This window comes from Oncorhynchus mykiss, chromosome 22 (genome assembly GCF_013265735.2).
Source record: "Oncorhynchus mykiss isolate Arlee chromosome 22, USDA_OmykA_1.1, whole genome shotgun sequence".
Classification (NCBI taxonomy): Eukaryota; Metazoa; Chordata; class Actinopteri; order Salmoniformes; family Salmonidae; genus Oncorhynchus; species Oncorhynchus mykiss.
Window position 1 is genome coordinate 21,289,873 of NC_048586.1, and position 23,318 is coordinate 21,313,190.

At 40.2% G+C, this 23,318-nt stretch overlaps 1 protein-coding gene across 4 annotated transcripts in view; it reads right to left on the reverse strand.

Annotated features, from left to right (window-relative positions):
* The window catches only part of LOC110501587 (inactive dipeptidyl peptidase 10), a 304,120-nt gene that overhangs the window by 146,789 nt on the left and 134,013 nt on the right, over nucleotides 1-23,318 (reverse strand). The window contains exon 1 of one of the 4 annotated variants that reach the window (XM_021579259.2): nucleotides 5,524-5,957. The exons of the other annotated variants lie outside the window; for them this stretch is intronic. Within the exon in view, the coding sequence (XP_021434934.1) occupies nucleotides 5,524-5,592 (69 nt within the window). The 5' untranslated portion in view covers nucleotides 5,593-5,957. Of the gene's footprint in view, nucleotides 1-5,523; nucleotides 5,958-23,318 lie in introns of those variants that run through there. 4 annotated transcript variants of the gene reach the window in all.

Below are 23,318 nucleotides of genomic sequence, written 5' to 3' on the forward strand. Positions count from 1 at the left end.
CTGTAAACACAACAAAATGTGGAATAAGTAAAGAGGTGTGAATACTTTCTGAAGTCACTGTATGTACCGAAAGTATCTGCTAAAGCCAATTCAATGTTTACTGATTCCTGATTTGTCTATATAACTATGACAGTTGGAAGAGTATGGCTCAACTATATGTAATACTTTGTAGAGTGTTTATTCTTCAAAGTAGACAGTACAACACCTTAAGCTGTGAAGGTGTTAGTTATTTCTGTAATGACATGCATCTGATCCATCTGTACCCAAGACCCACCAGTACCCTGATAATTGAACATTTGCCAATGATCACAACACAACGCAAACCACCACACAACATACAGCACAACATTACCCTGCCACATATTTACTGTGATATACACCTTGGGTGTCCATACATGACTGGCCACAAGAACACAGAACCCTGCTCAATGCAAGTCTATGCCTTACAAATGCTTTCAACAGTTAAAGCCTCAAAGAGAAGTGGATAAACAGAACACTTTTTTGGACCAAAGAACAGACAACACGTTCCAATAAGCGACCAAGACATTCGATCCACAGCAGCGTTGTACGAAGTGCAAGTTTTTGACGGAGGTTAGAGTTGAAGCTACTCCTAAAATGGACATTGATCGCCACCACAGGCCATTCACCCACTGTTGGAATTCTTGTCTATACTCCACAGTGGGGCTCTAATGTATAAACTACACTACCCAGCATGCCCATGACACACACAGGGAAAAATGAGTGGGCCCTGATGGAACTAAATTCTCAACATTTAGACAGCTCAATCTACGAGTCTGTTTTTCTTTCATGTGAGTGGCTGAGCACAGTAGATATGGAGAGTTGCAGCTGTCCTATACACAAATGAATAGGTGCCCTATTTGGTTCCTTGTTTGTTTATCGGAGCTCTAATGACCAATGTTTGATGCTTCATGTGATAGTCATTGTCTAGCGCTGAAGTCAAGTGTCTAGTCCGGAATAAAATCTATGACGCGTTTGCACTCAATGGCGTTCATATTATATGTTATGAATGTCTACTCCTTCTCTCTCTTATCTCCTATGCCAAGTGATGCTTATTGTTTATAAAGCAAACAAGATATCAAATAGATACGAGCCCTCAATGATTTCATTCCAAAACAATTCCTCCTTGTATAGTTTTTTGTGTATTTTGATATCGATATTGGTGTTGGTAAAAAGACGGACTTGAGTCAATGACGTGCATAGGACAGAGAATGTTTTCTAGCGACATCGAGTCAAATTGGGACATAGCCATTCACAGGATGCAATCATCTGTATTAGACCATATAATGTCTGAATATTAGCCCAGCCCACCTCCGCAGAAGCGTATGCAGGACAATAGAGTAATTATATTAATCAGCTTTTACTATCTGAATGAATTATCCACAACCGCAAATTAAAATGTGATTTGGTTGAAATTACACGGTATGTGCTAAAGCCTTTTTCTCTCCTGCAATCAAATTTAACTGAAGCCAATTAGACACAGCTGACTACATTCGTAGTCAAATTATGCTCAGCGCATGGATAAGAATTGAGCTCTTTCCCTCCAATAAAAAAAGGTATTTCATCTATTCTAGGGAAATCAAATTGAAAAAGAAAATCGTAATGGGGGAGCCATCCACAGGGTAAGCTCATTGAGACACAACTGAATGTGTCTGAGTGGAGATTGTCGTCACACGCCCAGTCAAACTCACAGGCTCTGCACTTTAAGAGTCTCTCACTTTACGTTTTTTTTTTTTGAGACATAGGTGACATTGGGGCATCCAGCAGCCACTGAGCTATAAAATTACCGGCGAGGGGCGAATTAAGGGAGAACGGAGGAGCAAGAGTGAAGGACAAAGCCAGTGGGAGTTGGATTGAGAGGGCTGCTCATGCAACTGATTTACTATTTTTGTTCCTCAGCCCTGTCTGCTGCTCTAGGAGTTTGGTTCTTATTTTCAACCTCTCTCTAAGCAATTATTTTAAATTCACTGTAGCTCGGTAAGTAGGCAAAAAATTACTGTGCCAATGACTAACTTTAAGGTTGTAAAGTATGACCTTATAAGTTAGAGGTGTACATATCTATCTAAAAGGTCAAATTTGTCATTGAGATTTATGTAGATTGTTGGGAGAGAAAGGTACATATCCCCCCCATACTAAGCTACAGTAATACAAGGCACATCTTTAGGCATTTGCACCCATGTCAAGAGAGGACACAAACCTGACCCGAATGGACGCATCAACATGTTTTAAAATAGGTTTAACCTTTAGGCACACCAACAGAAACCCATCTGAACACAAAAAAAGTAATTTAATTATTAGTAGACAACCATGTGTCTACACCAACACCCATCTAAACAACAACATATACATGTATTGATTGACCCATTGAATACTACTGAAAAACAAAGCCCCAATTCCAAACCCACCCATGCACCCTATGCACCTTTGGATATCTGAGAGGACATAGGGCCATAGACACACAAGACAACTCCATCTTCCTCTATCTGAAGCTAGTGATCTTGTGATGTGGTTAATCTTGAAAAACAGCCTTTGAGTGGATTAGGGTAATGGAGACGTGCTGTTTATTCACCACGCACACAGACACAAAACACAGACCCAACACACTGACACCGAAACAAACACACAGACAAACAGGGCTTTTTCGGCCTGCTCTCCGCCTCTAATCAGAGGTTAGACCAAACTCTCTACGGACTCCCTCATATTCCCTTTTATTCCCACAGGAAAATATTAAGAACATATGCCAAAAGTGTGTTATATTTGCCAAATCTAAATCTGGGATCATGGTTAAGATTAATCTATAAATAGGGCTCATCCATGTTACCAAATGATAATGATCCCAGCGTAAACATACCATACAATGATTTCTTTGTCAATGGCTTGTTACGTTAGTACTTCCATTTTTTGATAATTGGATAAGGAACAACTGAGGCCTGCTTTCACAATCATTGTGGATTTCTTTGAGAGGCTGTGTTAACTACATGCAAACTACATTATGGTGTTTGAAATGTAGCATCTCCCCAGGTCCGTTGGCAGCCTAGTCTCAATGGCTATGTTGAAAACCATTTGGCAGTATCCCGCTCCTCTCCTCTCCACTTCACCTTCTTCTCCTCCCCTCTCTCCTTTCCTCTGTCCAACTCTCTGCTCCTTATCCTTCAACCTCCTCTACTCCGCTCTCCTGTCCTCTCCTCTCTAGTCCTGTGGTTGTAAAAACGTGCAATATTAATCTGTATGCAAGCCATTGCCCCAACTGTTAGAGGTGCAATCTGACCTTGTTACCTTACTTTTGGTCTCCTAAAATGCAGGGACTATGTACAAAAAGTGCTGTAATTTCTAAACGGTTCACACGGAAATGTCCTTAAATTATAGCTGACAGTTTACACTTTAACTTCTTTGTCATTGTATCATTTCAAATCCAAAATGCTGGACTACAGAGCCTAAACAAATGTATATGATTGTTGTGGTTTATAAAGAAGTATTATTTTATTTTTTTACACTTTATCAAAAGATTCTCCATCCCCATGCAACAGTTATGATTACAAGAAAAAGGGCAATGGGAAAGTTGACAGTGAATTGGAACTAGATTATAAAACAGTTATTTGCATCTTCCCTATGTGTATATCTCTCAATGCACTAATTAAATGTTGTGGATGGTTGATCTGCTAGGGCTGTCAGCGAGTCAGGCGCAGTCAGTGAGAGCCTCATAAAATCTCTGACATAAATAGCCTATGTGGCATTGCGTGTCACTACAATCCTGTGACATATAGCTAACTGCATGTTTGTCATGAATGAATTACTCAGACCTGGGTTCAAGCAGGGGGTTCTTGATTGAGCATGCCTGGTGCAATGGAACCAATTAAATCATCACAAAAGTGCAAACCCTCCATGTCCAACTGTCACTCCAGGCAGGCCCAATCAAAATCTCATCTCATATTAAATGCTATTTGAACTCTGTAAATAAAATGGTACCCCTGACACAACATCCTTCAATCGAAGCAGAAGTGTTCAAGGTTAGAGCAAAACAGCATTTCAGAGATACGATAAAGGATGTTGGTATGTATTACAGTGTGGTTGAGTTTCTGTTCAGACTGCAGTGTGTCCTTCATCACAAGAACATACAAGCTACATCATAAGCACAAGAGGAGCATTGCTTGGAGACTTAGATTTGAAGGGAAAGGGAAAGGTAAAGGGGATACCTAGCCAGTTGTACAACTGAATGAATTCAACTGAAATGTGTCTTCCGCATTCAACCCAACCCCTCTGAAACATATATTCCTGAAGTGGTACAGTATTTGTGGGTGCTGTCCATGGTGCTTAATAAACTCGTAAGGCCCCACAAGTGACACCAAAAACTGACATTTACAATTGACATTCTGGTGACCACAGACAATAAACTATACAGTATGAGACCACCCACATCACAGCAGATGGATAGCAATGGTCTGGAAGATCTTTTTCCCGGGTGCCACACTGCACATGGGGGTTATTTAAACATTTAGGGAAGCAATATCAATCATTAGAGTTGATGCACCGACCAGCCGCTAGTTGTTAAGTTGCAACACTCCAACAATTCCTCCAGACACTGATGTCACCCGTTTAAATGTTTAACTAGAAACATTGCAGATGCCGAACAAAAACATTGCAGACTAGAACATGATCTCTGAGAGATATCTGTACTGCATGAACATACTGACAATAATAATCGTCAGGCCTGCCTCCTGGATAATTGTGGTTTACATGCCCAAAATACAGAAAATATTTAGGGTTAGGTAAAGGTTATGGTTATGGTAAGGGTTAGGTTAATGGTAGGTTTAGGTTAGGGTGGAGACGTCCCACGGATCCCGGATAGCACTGACCGAGCTGACAGGAGGCAACCGCTGAATTACAATCTTGCCCGAGCCGAGCACGCACGCGGCGCGGTCTCCCTCTCTATCTATCTCTGGCAGTGCAAGTTTCACGATTCCCACGAGAGCACTCATTACTCTCGGGCATTAGCGCTGACAAGCTCTTCATAGAGAGCCACTAATGTATATAATAGCGATATATGCAGCACAAGTGCTTAACGTCTTTTAATATTCTCGCACGATTGGGAGCGCATGGACAGAAAGCTATAGGGTAAATAAGTCACCGGCTATCTAACAGCCAACAGTTAAACCACAATCTAAGTGAAATACATCCTCTCACTCCCCTCCTGTAGACTACGAAATATATTCCTGAATATACCATGTTCTAAAATATAGATAGTAGGCCTATTCAGATGTTAAATGACCCCTATTTCTCACACTCTGCCACACACAAGAACTGGCATTAATTTGCTTCATCAAATTTTTGACACTATGTAATTAGTAATTAGCCGAACTGACCTTGTAGAATAGACAACGTAAATAGGTTTGACACATAGTTGTGTAACACTGATGGAGAACACATGATAATAAAATAGAAATAGCTCATTAACTCTTCAATAGCCTAACCACAGATACTGGCAAATGGATAGACTGGCAAGCCCACCTCCTCATCATCCTTTGGCGGTGGCTTCTGTCTCTGATTCGGCTGCACCGCCTCCTTAGTGGCTGTCATGGTAAACTGCTGGTAATAGAACTTGGACTCAACTCGCTGTGAATCCTAAAGATGCTCTGTAGTCGGATCCCACTGTCCCGTGGATTAGTCAAAACGGCAGAATCTTAAACAGGAGGCATGCAGCAATGGGGTCCGTCACGAATGAATTATGCTAGGTCTTCGAATGTCTGCCGAGAACACTTGTCTCTCCACATTATGTTCAAGAGAGGGCAAAATATTTAGTCGTCAGAATCAAGTAGCCTAAACACAGAAAATATACTGGCTGCCTATGCACCTCTATCAGTCTGCAAGCGACTAACGAGGGGATCTTGACTGCTCGGTCCTCGTCTAGTCTGTGTGATCCAGGGTGAGGCTGTGGTGAGGAACTGGGAGGGGGAGGAGAGGATGGGGCAACGGAGTGAACTGATGCCGATGCGTTCCCACTGTAAAAATGGGTGGGGGTGATTACGTGTTTAACATAATATAAATTGACTGACGACCCAAAGAGCTCAAATGAGCAAATTATTTACATATATTTTGCTATTTCAGAACGTTAATAGCCGAAGCATTAGCTTGTACATCCTTCTAGTTTTCCCGTGATGTGTGTACAGTTGATGATGGTAGGCTCGGTGCTTGACATGGGATAAAATAAGTGCAGGAGCTGCCTTTTTCCACGATGGTCTATTATATTATGTTCGCCGATATTCACAAATGACATGCTATAGAAACCTCTGATTATTCTCTGTTAAGGATTCATACACATGTTTGATGACTTCTCCATGACTTTTAACCAAATTGCCATGACTATTATTATAACCCCACGAAAAAGTAAGCATTATTGAGACTGGAAGGCTGCTGTGTCTGATCCCATTTAGACATTTAACCCCCCACAAAGTAGAACTGCACCGTTATAGTCACATCAACACGTGTTCAATCCTCCATCTGGAGAACTCGGTGTGCAGGCTTGGCTTTTGATCCGGGCCCTGGAACACCCAAGTCTGCCTATCGAGTTCCCACTGAGCAGCTGATGTTTAGGCTACAATGTGGTTAGACCAGGGCTTGAACAAAAGCCTGCACACCCAGTAGCTGTCCTTGGAGGATGGTTGGCAACGATTTATTCATTCAATGAACCAGGGCTCACATGCATAAGGTAGGATACTTCAAAGCAAGGTATCTAACTAGACATGTTTATATATAAGGCTAAAATACTCATGTTTTAGGGGCGATCTATGCTCTATGCTTAGTTATTTGTCAGTGAATCCATTCTTAGAAATGTTAAAACATTGTTGCAATTACATGGCTGCTATTTAATAGAGGGGAATCGCAGTTTTCCAACGGTGCAGATGTATTTAGGCTTCCTACAGTGCCAGTGGAAAGGCGACAACGACATTAATGCTTAGTTAGCTATTGTTACAAGCGGGATAACTGCTACAAGTTATGTTTTGAATTGGCTATCTAGTTAGTCTGTTGTCTGTCATTATTGTGTTCCAGCTGCTGAAATGTCGCGCTGTCTCCTCAGGCAACAGCCCACTCGCACTCTTACACACAGCATACACAGACACGCACTTAAGGGTCATTCCGATAATGGCTGATATGTAGATTTTTAAGGGGTTGATCATATTTAAAAGTGTGCCCTCATGAATTACATTAACTAAAATTATCAAACTAATTTCAATGACCTTACAAACAAACCCTCCTTTGACAACTTGGAAAAGCGCATCATGTGCATTCAGGTTGGCTCATTTTAGATCTGTACAATATCGACCAGCCTACTGTCACGCATAGATTCACAGACTAGAGGCAAATAAACTTGAAGAAAGTGGAATCAGGAAATGAATGGCCACTCTCCATTACTATTCAATACTACCTATATTCTGCTTTGATCAACTTTTTTCGGCTTGGTGTGTGAATCTCGGCCAGAGATAAGCTACTTTGTTTTGTAGAGGAGCAGATACATAATTCTCCCAAAATGTGAAGTGCCAGTACGGGGCTCTGGACAGCTCCAGTCCAAGTCAAGCACCATAGGTTACATTATGGCATATAGCTAGCTATTGGTTGGTTAATATTTATCCATTTGAATCATGAACCCTCTTCAGCTACTGAGCGCATTCTGTCCATGGTGCTGAAGTCCTGAACCCCGCGCTATCAAAATGAACAAGCCAGATCCTGCTTTTACTGATAGCACCCTGTCAAAAAGTTTACCAATGACGATTGGCTGAAAACAATCGGCATGGGCCCTCAGAATTTCAAAAGGTTCTACAACTGCACCATTGAGAGCATCTTGACTGGCTGTATCACCGCTTGGTATGGTCCCTGCCATTGTTGGGAAGGGCCCGTAAGTAAGCATTTCACTGTTAGTCTACACCTGTTGTTTATGAAGCATGTGACAAATACAATTACATTTTATCTGACTGATGTAATCTGAGTTTATTTATTTTTGGTGGAATATGTTTGATGAGAAGCAGCTCTTCCAAGCAAACAAGTTACATAACCACCACCAATGTAATGGGATTGGTAATTATTGGTAATGTCATGTAATTACCTTCCCACAACATTGTGGCAACGTAATCTGAAGGTAATATCATAACCATCGCATTTGGTCATCTTCCTACCTCCTCAACATGTCGCAGCAACGTGATTTCATATTATTACATATTGGTCCCGAATACAGATTATACCCATGGAGAACATCACAGTATAACTGATGTGCTGCATGCCCATTTTGCATTGCTGTGTTTATGAAGATAGTTTTGTAAGTAAGTAAGTGTATGAGACAAAATGGTGGCCAAAATTATTTTATTTTAAATTAGATTTTAAATTAGATTTTTTTTTAGCTCCCAATGCTTTTGTTTGCACATTATTTGTATTTTCATGTGTATATATGAGACACGCCAAAAATATGTATTTTTACCCAATATATTTTATGAGGTTAGTGTGGAATGCTAATGTAACGGCTGTCTTGGAAAGAAGGTGAGGACCAATGCGCAGCGTGCTACGTGTTCATCTTATTTAATGAAAACTGAACACTGAATAACAAAATAACAACAAAAACAACCGAAACAGTTCTATCTGGTGCAGACACACAAAGACAGAAAACAACCACCCACAAAACACAATAGAAAACAGGCTACCTAAATATGGTTCTCAATCAGGGACAACGATTGACAGCTGCCTCTGATTGAGAACCATACCAGGCCCAACACAGAAATAGAAAATCATAGAAAACCTAACATAGACAACGCACCCAACTCACGCCCTGACCATACTAAACAAAGACATAACAAAATGGAGCTAAGGTCAGAACGTGACAGCTAACCATTAACTAACTTTGCACTAGGTGCTAGTTAATAACCTTTTACTGCAGGGTCACACAATGTGAATCTTGGTAGTCCTAGACAAATGTACTTTGAAACATAATAAAAAAAAGTCCCCATCAAAATCCATAATTTTAACCCCTCTATTTGAATACTTCAAGACATGGTTTATGGGAGAATGGTGAGATATCCAATGGGTTGAACAATATAATTTTCCTCACTTATACCCCAACTTTAAGAGAATGGAAGAATCATAAGCTTTATTATTTAAAAGTGGAAAAATAATCTGGCTACAGACAGAAACAACATAGCACAATCTGAAGCCATATGGAGAGTCTTGCAAGCATTGGACACAACCAATGACTGAAACTAATGGCAATTGATTATGATAATAAATAAGAAACAATATCAGAAATAAACAAAACATTGAACAAATATGGATACGTACTGATATGGTGGCAACATGTGGGTCTGAGCACGTGTGATGTAATTAATGTTTGTCAAGTTTTATGATTTTTCTTTTCTCGTATTTTTCTGTTTTGACTGTTGTGCAATATGTCTTGTGGATCTGTGTATGTCTAAGTTTACAATTAATTGTGGCAAAACTAAATAACATTTAAAAAATAATGACAACAAAATTGAATCACTTCTAATCATCTATGTTTGTAAAGGAAATAACGTTTAACTTGTCCTTTAACAACCCTTTTTTCAGGTGAAGAACCTTGTGTCCTAATTCAACAGACACTTCCCTTGGTGAGTTGTGAAGTTTCTCCCCTTTCTTTCTGGCTCACTATCCCTGTTGCTCACTTAAACTCACACAGGTGTGGATTTGCAAAGAATGGGAAGATATTTGCCAATTAACATTTCACTAACAACAGTTACAGTAGGTATGTGGAGGAGAACCTCTGTGAATGTGTGTGTGTGTGTGTGTGTGTGTGTGTGTGTGTGTGTGTGTGTGTGTGTGTGTGTGTGTGTGTGTGTGTGTGTGTGTGTGTGTGTGTGTGTGTGTGTGTGTGTGTGTGTGTGTGTGTGGTGCTTGTTAAAAGGCACGCAGAGTTTTACAGTCATTAAGCAGTTTTATGGTTTAAAGAATCACTCCAAAATGTTATTTTGCTATTTGATACTTCCACTATAGACCGTGTTTATTATTTAGTCGGTATCATTCTTAAACCATGGTTCCTTCTGAACTGAGAAAAGACACTGTGCAGGTAAACCATGTGATTTGATTTAATAACTGCAATAACTCCGGTTAGGGATTTTAGCTGAGGTCAGCTTATCTAACACCACTAAGCAAGGGGCACCGCCAAGCAAGCGGCACCATGAAGACCAAGGAGCTCTCCAAACAGGTCAGGGACAAAGTTGTGGAGAAGTACAGATCAGGGTTGCGTTATAAAAAAATATCCGAAACTTTGAACATCCTACGGAGCACCATTTAATCCATTATAAAAAAATTGAAAGAATATGGCACCACAACAAACCTGCCAAGAGAGGGCCGCCCACCAAAACTCATGGACCAGGCAAGGAGGGCATTAATCAGAGAGGCAACAAGGAGACCAAAGATAACCCTGAAGGAGCTGCAAAGCTCCACAGTGGAGATTGGAGTGTTTGTCCATAGGACCACTTTAAGCTGTACACTTCACAGAGCTGGGCTTTACGGAAGTGGCCAGAAACAAAGCCATTGCTTAAAGAAACACGTTTGGTGTTCACAAACATTTTTGGTGTTCGCCAAAAGGCATGTGCGAGACTCCCCAAACATGTAGAGGAAGGTACTCTGGTCAGATGAAACTTAAAATTAGTTTTTTGGCCATCAAGGAAAATGCTATGTCCGGCGCAAACCCAACACCTCTCATCACCCCGAGAACTCCATCCCCACAGTGAAGCATGGTGGTGCCAGCATCATACTTTGGGGATGTTTTTCATCGGCAGGGACTGGGAAACTGGTCAGAATTGAAGGATGTCGCTAAATACATTGAAATTCTTGAGGAAACCTGTGTCAGTTTTCCAGAGATTTGAGGCTGGGATGGAGGTTCACCTTCCAGCAGGTCATTGACCCTAAGCATACTGCTAAAGCAACCACGAGTGGTTTAAGGGGAAACATTTAAATGTCTTGGAATGGCCTAGTCAAAGCCCAGACCTCAATCCAATTGAGAATATGTTGTATGACTTAAAGATTGCTGGACACCAACAGAACCCATCCAACTTGAAGGAGCTTGAGCAGTTTTGCCTTGAAGAATGGGCAAAAAATCCAGTGGCTAGATGTGCCAAGCTTATAGAGTCATACCTCAAGAGACCTGCAGCTATAACTACTGCAAAAGGTGGCTCTACAAAGTATGGACTTTGGTGGGGGGTGAATAGTTATGCACACTCCATTTTTCTGTTTTGTTGTCTTATCTCTTGTATGTTTCACTATAAAACATATTTTTCATCTTCAAAGTGGTAGGCTTGTTGTGCAAATCAAATGGCAACAAAATAGGAAAAATGCCAAGGGGGTGAATACTTTTTCAAGCCACTGTAATAAAGGCCTACAGTATGAAACAGTTGTTTCATTTCAGAGGGAGAGAGCAGTGTGGTTTACAAAACACTGGGCCCCAATGACTACATGAGACACCACAAGGTATTGTTTGTTTAAAACTGAACATGTCTTGTCTTGAAAATTTGCCTTCAATAAGGGGTTGATACTTGGATTTCAGCTACATTTTTTCAGGCTTCCTAAATATTCCTAATGTTTGTATACAGTACATTTTTTCAATCTTTTCATGTACAACTGAGTTGTATCCTAAGGTCACCCTTTGCTCCAATAATTATACAAACGTTTTGAAAATGGGCCTTGGAATAAATCAATTAGGCTTACCAATCGACATCAGTTGACTTGCTCAATGGCCAAGGTGCATAAAGATGTGGCTTGTATGTCACACGTCACTCAGGTCTATTGTTTCTGCCAAAACACCTCCAAACCGTGCATTGCAGGCTCGCCATCTCAGCCTTATAGGTGGGGCAATCCGGGTGTGTGCAAAGTCGGTGATGAGGAAATGTAAAATAAGAGAAAATATATCTGGCATTTTCAGTAGCAGTCAAAGGTTTGGACGCACCTAATCATTTTTATTTCAAGGGTTTTTCTTTATTTGTACAATTCTCTATATTGTAGAAGAATAGTGAAGACATCACAACTATGAAATAACGCATATGGAATCATGTAGATACCAAAAGTGTTAAACAAATCAAAATATATTTAAGAATTTAGGTTCTTCAAAGTAGCCACCCTTTGCCTTGATGACAGGTTTGCACACTCTGGCATTCTCTCAACCAGCTTCACCTAGAAAGTTTTTCAACAGTCTTGAACTGTTCCCACATATGCTGAGCACTTGTTGGCTGCTTTTCCTTCACTCTGCAGTCCAACTCACGCCAAACCATCTCAATTGGGTTGAGGTTGGGTGATTGTGTAGGCCAGGCCATCTGATGCAGCACTCCATCAATCTCCTTCTCGGTCAAATAGCCTTTACTCAGCTTGGAGGTGTGTTGGGTCACTGTCCTGTTGAAAAACAAATGATAGTACCACTAAGCGCAAACCAGATGGAATGGCACATCGCTGCAGAACGCTGTGGTAGCCATGCTGGTTAAGTGTGCCTTGAAATCTAAATACAGTGCCTTGCGAAAGTATTCGGCCCCCTTGAACTTTGCGACCTTTTGCCACATTTCAGGCTTCAAACATAAAGATATAAAACTGTATTTTTTTGTGAAGAATCAACAACAAGTGGGACACAATCATGAAGTGGAACGACATTTATTGGATATTTCAAACTTTTTTAACAAATCAAAAACTGAAAAATTGGGTGTGCAAAATTATTCAGCCCCTTTACTTTCAGTGCAGCAAACTCTCTCCAGAAGTTCAGTGAGGATCTCTGAATGATCCAATGTTGACCTAAATGACTAATGATGATAAATACAATCCACCTGTGTGTAATCAAGTCTCCGTATAAATGCACCTGCACTGTGATAGCCTCAGAGGTCCGTTAAAAGCGCAGAGAGCATCATGAAGAACAAGGAACACACCAGGCAGGTCCGAGATACTGTTGTGAAGAAGTTTAAAGCCGGATTTGGATACAAAAATATTTCCCAAGCTTTAAACATCCCAAGGAGCACTGTGCAAGCGATAATATTGAAATGGAAGGAGTATCAGACCACTGCAAATCTACCAGGGGGTTGACCATAGAGACAGACTGAGGACTCTAGCGCCCAAAAGCCCATTTTATCACGGGCAGGACTTTCACCATTTTGAAGTAGTCAACTGGGTGGGAATTCCTATGGGTTAAAAAACTTCTTAGGGATAGCCCCACTTTTTTCAATTTTCGCCTAAATGTCATACCCAAATCTAACTGACTGAGGTAAATAGGCCATGGTGGCAAAGTAATTACAATATAGCAATTAAACACTGGAATGGTAGATGTGCAGAAGATGAATATGCAAGTAGAGATACTGGGGTGCAAAGGAGCAAAATAAATAAATACAGTATGGGGATGAGGTAGGTAGATAGATGGGCTGTTTACAGATGGGCTATGTACAGGTGCAGTGATCTGTGAGCTGCTCTGACAGCTGGTGCTTAAAGCTAGTGAGGGAGATATGAGTCTGGAAGGAAAGACGACCAAAGGAGGAATTGGCTTTGGGGTTGACCAGTGAGATTTTTTTATTTTTTTTATTTCACCTTTATTTAACCAGGTAGGCTAGTTGAGAACAAGTTCTCATTTACAACTGCGACCTGGCCAAGATAACAACACAGAGTTACACATGGAGTAAACAATAAACAAGTCAATAACACAGTAGAAAAAAAAGAAAAAAGAGTCTATATACATTGTGTGCAAAAGGCATGAGGAGGTAGGCGAATAATTAAAATTTTGCAGATTAACACTGGAGTGATAAATAATCAGATGGTCATAAGCAGGTAGAGATACTGGTGTGCAAAAGAGCAGAAAAGTAAATAAATAAAAACAGTATGGGGATGAGGTAGGTAAATTGGGTGGGCTATTTACCAATGGACTATGTACAGCTGCAGCGATCGGTTAGCTGCTCAGATAGCAGATGATAAAGTTGGTGAGGGAGATAAAAGTCTCCAACTTCAGTGATTTTGTCATTCGTTCCAGTCACAGGCAGCAGAGAACTGGAAGGAAAGGCGGCCAAATGAGGTGTTGGCTTCAGGGATGGTCAGTGAGATACACCTGCTGGAGCGCGTGCTACGGGTGGGTGTTGCCATCGTGACCAGTGAACTGAGATAAGGCGGAGCTTTACCTAGCATGGACTTGTAGATGACCTGGATCCAGTGGGTCTGGCGACGAATATGAAGCGAGGGCCAGCCGACTAGAGCATACAGGTCGCAGTGGTGGGTGGTATAAGGTGCTTTAGTAACAAAATGGATGGCACTGTGATAAACTGCATCCAGTTTGCTGAGTAGATTATTGGAAGCTATTTTGTAGATGACATTGCCGAAGTCGAGGATCGGTAGGATAGTCAGTTTTACTTGGGTAAGTTTGGCGGCGTGTGTGAAGGAGGCTTTGTTGCGGAATAGAAAGCCGACTCTAGATTTAATTTTGGATTGGAGATTCTTAATGTGAGTCTGGAAGGAGAGTTTACAATCTAACCAGACACCTAGGTATTTGTAGTTGTCCACGTATTCTAAGTCAGAGACGTCCAGAATAGTGATGCTGGACGGGCGAGCAGGTGCGTGCAGGGATCGGTTGAATAGCATGCATTTAGTTTTACTTGCGTTTAAGAGCAGTTGGAGGCCACGGAAGGAGAGTTGTATGGCATTGAAGCTCGTCTGGAGGTTAGTTAACACAGTGTCCAAAGAAGGGCTAGAAGTATACAGAATGGTGTCGTCTGAGTAGAGGTGTATCAGAGAATCACCAGCACCAAGAGCGACATCGTTGATATATACAGAGAAGAGAGTCGGCCCGAGGATTTAACCCTGTGGCACCCCCATAGAGACTGTCAGAGGTCCAGACAACAGGCCCTCCGATTTGACACACTGAACTCTATCAGAGAAGTAGTTGGTAAACCAGGCGAGGCAATCATTTGAGAAACCAAGGCTGTCGAGTCTGCGAATAAGAATGTGGTGATTGCCTTGGCCAGTCGAAAGCCTTGGCCAGGTCGATGAATACGGCTGCACAGTAATGTCTCTTATCGATGGCGGTTATGAGTAAAACAGTGAGTAAAACAAACTTAGGGAGTAAGCTTCTAATGTTAACAAGCATGAAACCAAGGCTTTTACGGTTACAGAAGTCAACAAATGAGAGCACCTGGGGAGTGGGAGTGGAGCTAGGCACTGCAGGACCTGGATTAACCTCTACATTACCAGAGGAACAGAGGAGAAGTAGGATAAGGGTACGGCTAAATGCTATATGAAACTGCCCATCTAGCACGTTCGGAACAGAGAGTAAAAGGAACAGGTTTCTGGGCACGATAGCATAGATTCAAGGCATAGTGTACAGATAAAGGTAAGGTAGGATGTGAGTACATTGGATGTAAACCTAGGCATTGAGAAATTATGAGAGAGAAATAGTCTCTAGAGACGTTTAAACCAGGTGATGTCATCGCATATGTAGGAGGTGGAACAACATGATTGGTTAAGGCAAATTGAGCAGGGCTAGAGGCTCTACAGTGAAATAAGACAGTAATGACTAACCAGGACAGTAATGAACGAGGCATATTGATATTAGAGAGAGGCATGCGTAGCCAAGTGAACATATGGGTTCAGTGAGTGGTTGGGCTGACTGGGGACACGGTGATTCAGACAGTTAGCAGGCCGATGCTAACAAGCTAACAGTTAGTAGTCCGGGGCTAAACAAGCTAGCAGTTAGCAGACCGAGGCTGGCAAGCTATTTGAAAGGAAACACTTTGAAGTTTGTGGAAATGTGAATTGAATGTAGGAGAATATAACACATTAGATATGGTAAAATAACAAACAAAAAAATTTGTTACATCTTAGTAATGCAAGAGAAAGGCCAAATAGTGATGTTGGATTCTAGGTGTAATTTAGATGTTGTCCACAAGATGGCAGCAGTGTGTGTGCAAAGTTTCAGACTTATCCATTGAAGAATTACATCACTACACAATACTTTGTCTGCCAGGTGTCCTTCATGAGTTTGCCTAAATGTGCCAAATTGGTAACTTAATACATTTTCAAGTACATAACTATAGAGAACACACACAAATGCTATGGTAGAAAAACAATGTGTTTACACACTCCCAGGAATGTCATACATGATGGTTCATTAGCTTCCCTACAGAAAAGACACTAACATTCAGACATCTAGATGGCCGGGCGTGGTGGGTGTGGAGCCAGAGACAGCAGTGTACATTTCAAAATAAAAATTGATTTTATCAAACAAAACTACACTACATTTTATCTCTGGGACCCTCAGGATGACAAATCAGAGCAAGAATATTGAATGTAAGTACATTATTTACCTTGAGGGGTGAATGTATCAAACCAGTGTTTTGTTGTTGTGCACTATCCTCAAACAATAGCATGGTATTATTTAGCTGTAATAGATACTGCAAATTGGACACTGCAGATAGAATAAGAATTATTTAAGCTTTCTGCCCATATAAGACATGTCTATGTCCCGGAAAGTCGGCGGTTGTTTACAACGCTATTCTAGTCACATTATCGCATATTTAGCAACAACTGTCCTGATTTAGGGACAACGATCCAGTAGAGTTAAAACAGAATAATATTGCCCACTGTTAGACAACTACACCGAAAACACAAAAATTGCTGAAATATGTAAATTAAATCAATGATGAGAGAATAGTCAGATTAACTGATAACTGAAATAGCAGTGCAGATGGCACTCTTTTGCTAAGTGCAGAGATGTATTATAGATCATGCATGTGTAGGGGACTTCTGAGAATACTGGAGAAAGATCAGAGGTTGTGAGTTCATTTTGATAAGAGACGAAAATGTAATGAAGTTATTTTGTTTATGTAAAAATGTACTGATTTTAAGATTGTGTCATTAAAATTTCAGTTGGGTGGAGAAGTGAGAAATTCTTGAGAAAAAAATGGGGTCCCCAGAAATTCTGGTGGAAAAATGGTGTCCCAGTTGAAAAATATTGAATACCACTGCCCTACACAATATAACCTTTGTCAACTCATGTTTTTTACCCCTTTTTCTCCCCAATTTCATGGTATCCAAATTGGTAATTGTCTTGTCGCTGCACCTCCCATACGGAGGCGAAGTTCGAGAGCCGTGCATCCTCCGAAACACAACCTAGCCAAGCTGCACTGCTCCTTGACACAATACCCACTTAACCTGGAATCCAGCCACACCTATGTCAGAGGAAACACAGTACGCCTAGCGACTGTGTCAGCATGCACTGCAACCGGCCCGCCACAGGAGTCGCTGGTGCGCGAGGGGACAAGGACATCCCTGCCGGCCAAACCTTCCCCTAAACCGGACGACGCTGGGCCAATTGTGCAACGCCCCATGGGTTTCCTGGTCACAGCCGGCTGCGACAGAGCCTGTACTCCACTGCGTCACTCAGTAGGCCACGGTCAAAAGGCTTTTTACCTGCACTTGACATTGATAAACAATATATACCTTCATTTAATTCCAGCTCCTTGACAGTATGTGGCCGACCGGCTTGATTCGGTCTTATGTAGCAAAATTTGATATAGTATTTTTTTTTACATTAGATAAAAACAGAGACACAGAGCTACAAAATGGTATATCATACACTGCATTTCAGGAACAATGGGAAAGTAATTATGCTTTGAAAGTTGATAAACTTGTAACCTCACTTTTGAGAAAATAGCCTTTGAATATTTTGGTACGTACTGGAGAGCTCTTCTTTGTCTACACCCATTCAGCATCATTCACACCCTCTTAAGATTTAGCCCCCACCCAAACTTTGACCATTTTACTCACACTTGCAGAGCTGGTTAGGCTGTTTTCATGTTATCCAGAGTGTTGGTGACTGTAACTGTGCTGCTGGCAACAATTTAATTACACTTTTCTGCCGACGTTTACTGACACCGGCCATATTCAACGGGGGATGAGCGTTCGTAAACTCATCAGTTATTCTGCACTCTGGCACACTCGAACGAGAGTGCTCTGAAATCGGAGTAGATGGCCAAACTGAATTTACGAATGCAACCGAAATGGTTACATGCATAGTGGAGCCTTTTGTTAAGACATGTGGCTAGCTCGCTAGCTTGCTAGGTAATCAATTAATCATAATCCCAACTCATGATGTTACTACCCTGCATGATTCTGCAGGTAGTAAACCAAACCCGGTTCAATGTTAGCTAGCTAACATTAGGCGATAACTAGCGAAGCAAATGGTTCTGAGATACGAATAATAAGATCATACATGTAACGTTAGCTAGCGAGCCAGCCAGATAACAGTACATTTTAACTTGAAATGAAAATGACTGTCAAAATTAGAAATGTGTAATATCTGAAAATGTAGCTAGCTAGACTATCTTACCCTTTATACACCATGGTTGGATGTTTCTCCCTGTCACGGATGCCATGTTTGCCCTTTGTTTGAAGATGTAACCCAGAGACAGTTGTTTTCTCCATCTCCTTAGCTATCATACTCTAATTCCACTGATTTCAAAACTCGGTGCTCCATAAAGTGGGGAGCAACATGTATGCAGTTCTACTAGGCAATATACATATTTTTTTAAAGCAGTGTTAGACAGAAATTACCTACACATACCAACCAGCTCATGTTATAGACAGAAGCGTGCTATATGGCAGTCCAATCCGAACTCATCTCTTGGCATGTCTAGCCCACTCATTATCTCAGCCAATCAAACCAACTAGGCTCGTAATTTCACAATTGTATTTACAGATGGCATAACAGTTTGTTATTAAGGCACATGAAAGTTCACATGTTCCAGAGGGCATTTTTGCCAAAAAATACTTTTTGATTAAACAAAAAAGATTATGTTCAAATGGCTCTCATGTGAAGTAGTGACCTGCGACATACACCTAGTTTCCTAAAACAGGTCACATATGAATGGGAAAACAGTCAGAGCTTATAATGGAAGATGTGTGTTAGAAATTGCATGCAAATATGAACAATGTTTAATTTTACTATATATTTAGCTATCAGGGGTTTAATATTCTTACCTGGTCACAGCTAAAATATATCCTAATAGGTCAATACATGTTTTTTGAAAGTGTATTGTCAAGCCCTATTTTCAAACTTGAATACTATTTGCAGGTTCTTGTTGGGGTCTGGTTGAGGTACGATTAGAGGTACTATACACTAGTTAACTATACTAGAGACATAATTCCTCCAACAAAAAATCTACATGGCCATAACATTTGCACAATGAAAGACTGGAATAATTGAACATTACAATAACAGATACTGTAATGGAAGATAATGCAAATGAGACACGCAAACAAGACATGCCATTCCATTAATTGCTGTGGGGCAATTCCACGAAAACAGAATTACATTTTGAAATGTATGCCAAACAAAAACATTAATTTCAAAGTTTAACAAACTATAAAACTCTATGCACAAGGACGCCTTTGAACAATTTACACAGAATATTTCACAAAATTTTTCACATTTACTGGAAGAACTGTGCAGATGCAAAGTTTGGTAAGAGAATTATAGTAAAATCTCCTGCAGTTTTTTGTAAGAAAACTCTTAAATATCTTAAAACTGAGTCAAAGCGTAATTCTGTTACCGTGAAATTGTCCATAAGAGAACCTTGAACTGAAGTGATACCAATGTACAGTAATATATGGATTTCTAAAGTTGAAAGTATTTTGAATTCACGTTGCCCTATGGTAGGTATTTCTTGAGACTCCTCTTGATTCAATTCAGCTGCTAGTTTAGTGTGGAATGGGTTGGTTGTACAGTGAAATCACTGTGCTGACTTTGAGGAAGGGTTGAGCGTATGTGTATGTACGTCTGCACACGAGTGTTTAAAAGTGGGAAATATGGTTGTACTGTGAAATCCCCTTTTAGACTTGAGAAGAGCTTGAGGAGACGAGGGGAGAGAGAGAGCCCTGGGGAAGTTTTTTTGTTGTTGCTGAGGTGACTGCTGTTTTTTTGACAATGGGGCAATTTAGTACACACATTCAGGAACTCCATGTTACTGGACTGCTGATTCAACTTTCACGACCAAACTGTGCGAACTTCGGATTTGAAAGACCAGCCCAGTTGTACTCATCGCTTTGGATTTGTAGTAATGACGAATACCATTAGATGTTTTTTGTAGTAGGCCTCAAGACCTTCCAATTCACACTCACAAACAGTGAAGTTTGGTTTGTGATATATGTATTGCTTATTAATATTTTCTCTGCTGTGCCAGACATCATCTCATGTGCAGTGTTTTAAGGTAGACAGAGTGATACAATTTCATCATACACAGTGGGGCTACTTCCCACTTACAGATATCAAGAACAAAATTCATATCTGTCCAGATTGCCACGGTTGGCTCTTCCCAATGTATGCCTTCCCATGAGTCATGCCAACATTGGGGACAGACAATAGTGACAGTCTTGGCAGACATAAATGTTGTTGTTGTCTGTAAGCAGGTAAGCAGGAAATCGCCCAGTGGTGTATGATGATGTCATAGCTTGTAGTCTTCGGTGCCTTAAGTATTCATACCCCGTGGCTTATTCCACATTTTGTTGTGATACAGCCTGAATTTAAAATGTATTAAATATGATTTTTTTCACCCATCTACGCACAATAGAGCCCCACAATGGAGGTTTCATAATACCCGTTAAACCAAGAGGTCAAACAGGGAGATGGTTCCAATTGTTTTTCCACCATTCATTTTTCCTATAGGGATTAGATTTTTAGAAACACTTAAAGTCAGGTCTGTGTTCCACACAGGCTTACTCTGCAGGTAGCCCAGTGGTTAGAGCGTTGGGCCAGTAACCAAAAGGTTGCTGGATTGAATCCCGAGCTGACAATGTAAAATCTGTCATTCTGCTAAGTGTGCAAAGCTGTCATCAAGGCAACGGATGGCTACTTTGAAGAATCTCAAATATAAAATACATGTTGATTTGTTTAACACTTTTTGGGGTTACTACATGATCCAATATGTGTTATTTCACAGTTCCGATGTCTTCACTATTATTCTACAATGTAGAAAATAGTAAAAATAAAGAAAAACCCTGGAATGAGTAGGTGTGTCCAAACATTTGACTAGTACTGCATGTAAATTTGATATTTCTGTATTTAATTTTCAATACATTTGCAAACATTTCTAAAAACATGCTTTCACCTTGTCATTATGGGGTATTGTGTGTAGATGAGTGAGAAAAACATCTATTTAATCCATTTGGAATTCAGATTGTAACAACAAAATATGGAATAAGTCAAGGGGTATGAATATTTTCTGAAGGCACTGTATACCTTTAAAGTCACAACCATGTATTATAAATATTATTAACACACAGTCATGTAATGAAATCTCTTAAATAAGTACTGTACTGTTATTGTCTCAACCTGATGTTCTTACCTACATTTCATTTTTTGTGTTTACTTTATTCTCAAGGGCTTTGAACTGGTGAGTGTTGGGAAAATTATGATTAAATGACTGAACAAATCATTTTAAATGGAACTGTAACTAAGTAAAACTTATACTCTGTTTTATTATATCTGATTAACAATATGAGTTCTTAAGAAGGGATTGTGTGACACGGACAAGGAGTAATTAAAGTTAATGAACACCATCCCAACTCGGAAGAAACGAATGTGTTGGGGACTTAGGTCGTTAGCCTATGGTTGACCCTACAGAAACTTAGCTCTGGGGTTTTTAGATAAGACAGTGAGTGCATTCCTAAGTTTTCTGTTAATTAGAACTGTCAGCTCAGTGGTGATCGATAATGGTGAGGGTTCAAAAGTTATCTGGGAGTGTGTTAGTAAGTTAGAATGAACTTTTCACCTCACTTTGTCCCGGGCGAGAGGAGGGGATTCTGTTAAAGCAATGAAATTACGTCATGATCTTTATATAAACTGTTGCTCGTGATTAAGTGTGAGCGCGCTCCGAGAATAAATTCTGTTACCTATTATTGAAAGACTGGTCTGCGTCTATTTTATGCAAACAAGAATCTTAGAAATTCTCATAAAATAGATTAGGGGTTTTCAATTGATGAAAACACATTGGCATAATTAAATTACACTAACAGTGAGTTTGTAGTTAAATACAATTGGATTTGATGGAAGGGTTTGCGCCTGAGTTCTGACTTCACAGAGACACAGCGGGCCATGATATCTGATTTATCTGGACTTCATTAAAGGAGAGACGTTTTTCAAGCAACAACACTTCACGTTGTACTACCTGATTTCACTTTTGAACAGCTAGCATTAGGTATTCAAAGAAGTCACAAGCTCTATAAATGAAACAAACACATTTTCACTTATAACTTTACGTTTTTATTTCAATACTTAAAAAAACTGTAATAAAGTGACATTTGACTAGTATGATTCTTTATGTACAATTGCAGCATATATTTCCATTCATTTATATCAGTCCACAGCTATTTGTGCACATTTTGCCATAGTGACATGACATTCAGCTAAAGACACTGTGGAACAACATAATTTCCTGTTGCAGGGTACATTTGAAAATCGACACCAATTTGAGCATCCTGCTGTCACGGATTTTGACATCAAAATGGCCGTTTTGCTCCGCAATTAGTTTTTCAAAGGTTTCGCTCTGGGCACAAAAACATCAGACGCATCAAATGACCAGCAGTAGTCCTTTCATCGGACTGCTGAGTGAATGTGTGCATAGATTCTCCAAACATTTTAAATTGGAGACACTTCATGAAAAATGTATATTTGTCTGTGTATTGAAAAGACAAGACTAAGCTCTTTGGGGACTGGAAGAAGGCAGCAGATTAAATTTTAATTTACCATGTTGATATATGCCTTTGTTAACCGCCTGGAGGCAAATCACACACACGTCAAAGGATATGACACCATTGGCTCAAAATGTATTAGTATTTTTTCCTTTCTGCACACAAGGTTGTCCTGTCTTGATAGTATTTTATCATTTACAAAATCACTAAGTTGAGAGCTTGCACCACACTTAGTTGAATTACCTCGTCACAACAAATCTCCTAAAGTGTTGCAAAATACAGTGTGCATTTCTCTGTTATTATCTTTCTATTGATTCAGTTTCGATGTACCACAGTTATTATTATTTTATGCTGAAACTCCCCACTGCTGATAATGCTATGTCATTTATTTATAATCTAGGTAATTGATTTACTTCTCTTGGCCGGCTGTGCTGGCTTGTATTGTGGCTGCTTCAGAATTGTCAAACTAAATTAATATTTTTTAATTTCAAGGATAGGAACGAAACCATCAGGAGTCATTCCAGATAACAAATGCATTACAAAAAAACCCACAAATTTATTCATGAAACTTTGGTATATCAACATGTTGTAGG